The sequence below is a fragment of the Mesitornis unicolor genome, unplaced genomic scaffold, assembly GCF_000695765.1.
Source record: "Mesitornis unicolor isolate BGI_N332 unplaced genomic scaffold, ASM69576v1 scaffold23042, whole genome shotgun sequence".
Lineage (NCBI taxonomy): Eukaryota > Metazoa > Chordata > Aves > Mesitornithiformes > Mesitornithidae > Mesitornis > Mesitornis unicolor.
This window is the reverse complement of record NW_010171827.1, coordinates 44526-50970: the sequence shown is the minus strand read 5'-3', so window position 1 is coordinate 50970 and position 6445 is coordinate 44526. Positions and strand designations below refer to the sequence as shown.

The window sequence follows — 6445 nt, the reverse complement described above, 5'->3', positions numbered from 1 at the left end:
ATCCAAGTCAACCAAGCTCTTTCAAACGACCTCTTTCAAAAGCAGCAACAGCAAGAAGAAATTGCCTTTTAAACTCAGTAGCTTCAGTACTTTATGCTGCAATAACTCACAACTGCTAAGAACTTTGAATGCAAAAATTTTGTCACTAAATAAAGGCACCCAAAAAAAGCCACGACAAAAAACCAACGTGCTTTTTAAGTTCCAGGGGAGAAGTAGGAACCCAGTTCTTCACACTATGCATTGAACCCCCATATGCAGCAAAAGCAACGGAAGTATGACTCTCAAACAATTTAACATCAAATTTACCTGATGATTTTTCAGGTATAATGAAAAAAGCAAAAAGAAAGAGTCTATAGGAAAAAAGGAAAAAGAATACTTACAAATTTATAACCTTATCCAAGTTGTGTTTTAAGCAAAATTGCTGGCTGCTCTTGTCTTGTTTATGCTGACTCTGTCCCAGCTGAACAAACCTGTGAAAAGCAGCAGACAGGAGACTAAGTCAAAGAAAGTAAAAGAACTATCCCTCTAAATATGCAGCAAATTGATCCTGAAAGTCTTTTCCAACCAAATGATTCTATGATTCTGTGAAAATGACACCCAGCTGGTGTTACTTAGTATGTCATAGGATAGAAACAGACCTCAGCTTCTACGAAACAGGCAGCCCACTACAGTCAACTTCCTATGTCTTTTTCAAAGCAATCAATCAGATGAATAAGCCCATGGAAAAAATCAACAGTGAAAATACAAAGTCTCTCAAGTTTCAGATTCAAGTCTGTCCTCAGGCAAATTCAATCTAATTTATTCAGCTGTCAGTCCAGCTCACTGTTTTCCAAGTGCAACCCTGTGGGAGAATTACCCCACCTTCAAATATTTGTTGGAAGACCCTGAAAATGCAAAATACTGTTATTTTTTTTTCTTGGCAATGAATTGGAGCAAAATAAAAAAAAAGAATGCTTAAATCATTAATCTTATTCACTCAGTCTAAAAAGAAAAGTCAGAGGGTTTCAAGTATACGTAGTTATATCATACTTGAACTCAATTTGTTCACTGTCCAACACATCTGTGCCACTGAAAACAGAAGCAAATGGTAGTTGTGATGTTAGTACTTCAATTTTCTGATGCAGCAGAGGTTTTTTAATAATTAAGCTTCCATTTAGCTTTAAAATAGTCCTATCGGTCTATTTCAGAAATATTTACTGCATTTGAACAGAGGACAATTAATAGTGCAAAAGCAATTACATAGAAGAGTGTGCAGAAGACAAAGGAACAATATATTCTTAAACAACTTGTTGTGCCTTTTCTTTCCGCTCCATTCAGATTCTATACTGTAGAAACAAAAACCTCAGAAACATGTGATATCACTTTGGATGTTGAAGGAATTAATACTTACATTTCCAAATAGGAGAATTGTAAGTGGAAATAAATAGAATTAAAATCTTCTAGCACAGGAGCTTGCTATTGAAACAAGCTTAAAAAACAAATAAAGCCCAACAAAAAGCGCAAATATTTTTCAATTGCTTCAAATTATCCAATATTCTGAAACAAACAAGGCCTAAATTAACACAAGCAAGTTAACAGATACCAATAAAAGACAATGCATAGTTGACCTGCAATACACATCCTCCCATTATTTGAGGGACCTCCTGTCCCTTCCAACCTCAACCATTCTGTGATTCTGTGATTTCTGTTTTGACAAGAATTAACAGAAATTATCTCAGCCATCAGTGAAAATGGGCTGAACAGATGCAAATTACTTTGCATTTGCATATATACTTAATATAGATCAGCTGACATAAAGTAACTTAACTTGAGGTACTTGTCCCTGATGCTAATAAAAAAAATATGTAATATGTCCAATGATGTCACATAGAATCAAGATCTTACATATCCATTTCCATTATCACGGTAATAGAAAAAGAGTTGAAGTGAGAACTCTAATCATACTGTGAAGTACACTGCTGCTGTTCTCCAACGATGTACACTGTAATAGAGGATGTTGGTAAAATCTATACTTTCCACATAAATCAGCATATCAGACCATAAATAGCACTAAGCTAAAAGAGGTTTGGAATTTGTAATTGTTATATTTTTGAAACCTGCATTGCTTGAAGGAAATGAAATAACTACAAGCTTTTTCTTGGTCTTGAAAAGGATATGAACAGGGAGCTTCAAAGCCCCCACGGAGTTTACAGTGCTGCTGTAACAACAGATTGAATGTTAGTCCAGCCTGAAAAATGGTAAAATGGGAAGTAGCTCCAATTCTGGATGTTAACACAGAGCTGTTCATCTGCACAAAGTGACTTGCTGTAGGCACCAGCTCGCACTGGGCCATATCCAGAGCAGCAATATACCAAAGGGTTACTGTCAAATTGGCATCTGTTTTCTAGTGGTTAGAATAAAGAACCAAAGCTAGAGGCATAGGTGAAGTTAAAAATTTCAGAGATAATGATAAACATCCTCCTCAACCCTTTTCAAGTGTACTATCTTCAAATTACTCAGCGCGTAGGAAATACTACAGAGTGCAAGAGAAGTAGCTACCCCTAAAGAAGAATTAACAGAAAAAGACTTCTAAATCAAATTAAAAAAAATGCTCTGAGAAGATTAATGAACTAAGTCAGGACTAATCATCACATATCACCAAATGAGAAGATATCATAGTAAATTAAAACTGCCCTCACAAATTGAAGAGATTTCAAATAAAACAATCATCGCTATTTTACATTAGTAAATAAAAGTGCACACAAGTCCATTTCAATGCATGCCTCATAAGTATTCACTCCAATATACACACACTGTTTTTCTGACATGATGTGTAGTTTTCTGACACCCCCTTTCTCAAACTCCATTAATTCTACATTCTAAGCAGGTATGTGAAACATTGGTTTATTAAGCTAATGTAACTCATTTGCACTCCTGGTGTCTTGCATAAGCAATCCTTCTCTTGGCAACAGCATTATAAGCCTTTAAGAACTAAGAGGGTCTTCAATTTGGATCTAAATTTCTATAGCTAATCTCCAGTACTGAATTCCCATTATTATGACTAGTTTTCAAAGAAAAAGATCGCAGTTCAGGAAATAATCTCCACCAGGGAAATTAATAACTAACTTTTCAGTTCATTTCTACTTCATCTATAACTGAAATTATTCTAGTCCAGTTTTTGTTTGAATTTAAGAAAATAAAATCAAAAGGTTCAAATTAATTCCTGATTGAACAAAAAAAAGAAGTTTTGAACCAGTTTCTTTTTTGCTTCAGAGTTTTGTGATATTGAGGAGAGAATCTGAGAACAATAGCGTAAGTACACACATGTTTAACAACGGCAACACACAGCCAGTGCTCTACATGGGGTTATGGCAACTCAGAAACAGCATTCCTGCTACAATGGGATCCACTGCCCTTCAGTGGAGAAGTATATTACTAATTTGCTGGTTGCTCCTGGGGAGTCCATGGCTCCTGCAGGAGTGGCAACCACTGTCTTGTACAGGATAAAAATCCAAGTTACTCTTAAATAAAAGCAGAAGGTTTTGTATAGTTGGAGCTGGGAGGTGATACCTCAATTCTTGTCTACCAACACTTACCTCCAGCTGCTGCCAGCAGGCCAGCAGCTCCCAGCTCCTGAGGAGAGCCTGCAGATGCTGTGCAGAATGCTTCCTCACATTTTAACAGTTTACCACAAAATGAAGGAACTAAGTGGGAACTTGCTGGGCCACCTAAGGAGCTGTATCTTGTCATGCACCATGCTGTATGTTACTCATTTCCTGTATGTATGGCTTGAATTCACAAAACCATTTATTAAGAACAAGTGGCAGTATGATGCTGTTCAAAACACAGTGTGTATGAGCACATCATTACACACACTACGCTTAGTGCTGTGTGTATACACACCCACACATTCTTGAACCCACACACCACATATATTTGCATGTCATTATTTCATGAAACTCCATGGCAAGGGCCAAGCTGACTTCTCCCTCTCCTGAAACTTAACAGTACAAATACCTGCCACTTAGATATCCATGCTTATTCAGTTGTGAGTTATTCTGACCACTGTTCTCAACTCTTCTCCTCATAGTCTATACCAGATTTAGTAATGGTCTCAGTGTCTCCCTATAAAATGCACTATTTCAGGCTCGAAAGGCCAAGATATTTCAAGAAAAAGGCTGAATATTATTCAGAAAAGTAATTTTCCTTGAACGTCAGAAGTCATACAACCATTTAAATTTGAGTAAAAGGTAACAGTTAAAGCGTATCTCTAGCAATAAGACATTATGTTTAAAAATACTTAACTTCTGTGGCTTTGTGTGCATTTGTATAGAAGAGGCTATTTCACTTATTACTGATTTGAATTAGCATAATTCAGCATTTGAAAAATGCAATAATCATAGCCTACATAGCTTAGAACCATGGAATCAATCTTAATATGGAATTTGCTTAATTATTTCTAGGATTATATTAAGTGACAGATACTTCTATGGAAGCATCTTTCATTTGATTTAAGTTTCAAATTTTGCATTCAGAGACATCTGCATAACTTCCACTGAAATCAGGGTTGACATAGACATCTGAAAATAGTTTGATTTTAAAAACAGAATAGTACATATATCCAAATATCTCTTACATTTGTAACTTATTTAAGTTTAACCAGAGGCAGCTCTTTGACAAGCTGCATTTAACTAGCCCCAATTATCTTTTACTGATTACCACGGGAAATTTTTCTCACCTAGCATATATTGTGAGATCATCTTCTGAAGGAACATCTGAAAGATTGACTCCATACACATCTTTTGTTGATTGCACTGCATTCTGGAACATAAGAAGAAAGATTCAGACTGAGGAAACTAACAACATCCAAAGAACAGCTTGCTTTCAAACAGGGAATTCTTCTAAAACTTGAAAATAATTTCAGAAGTGTTGGCAAAACCAAACAAGTTTCTCCTATACATAGTAATCTTGGCTTGTGCATGTTTTTTAAAAATAAAATTAACATTAAGATTAAATATTTTAATAAACAAAATAATAATATTTATGAATAGGATTTTAAATACTATTCAATACATTTGCTAAACAAGTAAAGGAAAGTATTCTTGAAAGACAACATCAGATAAAACAACTTATTAGGTGAATAAACTATATTTATAGAACATATAGTGATGTAGTTATTAAATTATGTTCTGTGTTAAAACTTAATATAGAATAAATTATATTTGTTCAGAACATGCTCCCACATTTGCTTTCACATTTCCTGCTGTCAATTCTGAAGTAATTACAAACTTCAGGTTGAACAAAACTATTTTTATTTTATACATTACACAATCATGTCAGTCAACTATAACAAGGATCCAATGCACATGCACTCTCTCTAATGATTCAGTGTTAAACTGAGGGGGTTTACTGACAAGACACATGTGACTGCAAGTAAGTCAACTATAAAAATAGTTTTCTTTTAGTTCAAAAAGATCCAAAGTCAAAGAACAACTTCTGAAAGATACGCCCTGACCAAAAGTATAGAATCATTTACTGACTTCTGTCAGATGTGAAGAGAAAGGAACTAGCTGGTTGGGTTCCCCCCAGCCCTGCCCATCCCCATCACCTGTGTAATGGTACAATTTTTCTCAACTCAACAGTTGCTGATGTAAAAAATACCAAAATTCAAATCCCTGATCAAACATCCACTCATTCTGGAATAACCATATTTACTCAAGAATGCACCTAAAAATATAAGCTTACAAATATCAACTCTTTCACACACAAAAATACCCCAACACTACTGTTTTACTGGGATTGAATCATAGAATTGAATTTTCTATTCAGCAGAGCAGCATTTCTCACTCAAACTTCTTCTATTTTTGCAAAATGCTATACACGATCCGTTTTCACATAAGAACATTGAGCTGTTGGAGCAGGTCCAGAGGAGGGCCACAAAGATGATCAGAGGGCTGAAGCACCTCCCCTATGAAGACAGGCTGAGAGAGTTGGGGCTGTTCAGCCTGGAGCGGCCTACAGGAAAGCTGGGGAGGGACTGCGTACAAGGGCAGGTAGGGACAGGATGAGGGGGAATGGTTTCAAACTGAGAGAAGGTAGATTTAGACTAGATATTAAGAAGAAATTCTTTACTTTCTTTGCTATGACCATTTGTTTATTTCTTTTTCTGATGCTTTTTTTTTTTCCTATTTGAGGAATATCAAATTAAGAGGGCTGGAGCACCTCCCCTGCGAGGCCAGGTTGAGAGAGTTGGGGTTGTTCAGTCTGGAAGAAGAGAAGGCTCTGGGGAGACCTTATTGCAGCTTGCCAGTTGCTGAAGGAGGCCTACACGAAAGCTGGGGAGAGATTCTCTTTATTAGGGAGTGTAGTGCTAGGATGAGGTGTAATGGTTTTAAACTGCGAGTAGATTTAGACTGGATATTAGGAAGAAATTCTTTGCTGTGAGGGTGGTGAGACACTGGCACAG

General features: G+C 36.2%; 1 protein-coding gene across 1 annotated transcript in view; it reads right to left on the bottom strand.

Annotated features, from left to right (window-relative positions):
- Nucleotides 1-376: 376 nt before the first annotated feature.
- The window catches only part of FIG4 (FIG4 phosphoinositide 5-phosphatase), a gene marked incomplete at its 5' end in the record, with an annotated part of 46417 nt that continues 40348 nt past the window's right edge, over nucleotides 377-6445 (bottom strand). The window contains 2 exons of the mRNA XM_010180158.1: nucleotides 377-470; nucleotides 4718-4800. Coding sequence (XP_010178460.1) covers nucleotides 377-470; nucleotides 4718-4800 — 177 coding nt within the window. The remainder of the gene's footprint in view (nucleotides 471-4717; nucleotides 4801-6445) is intronic.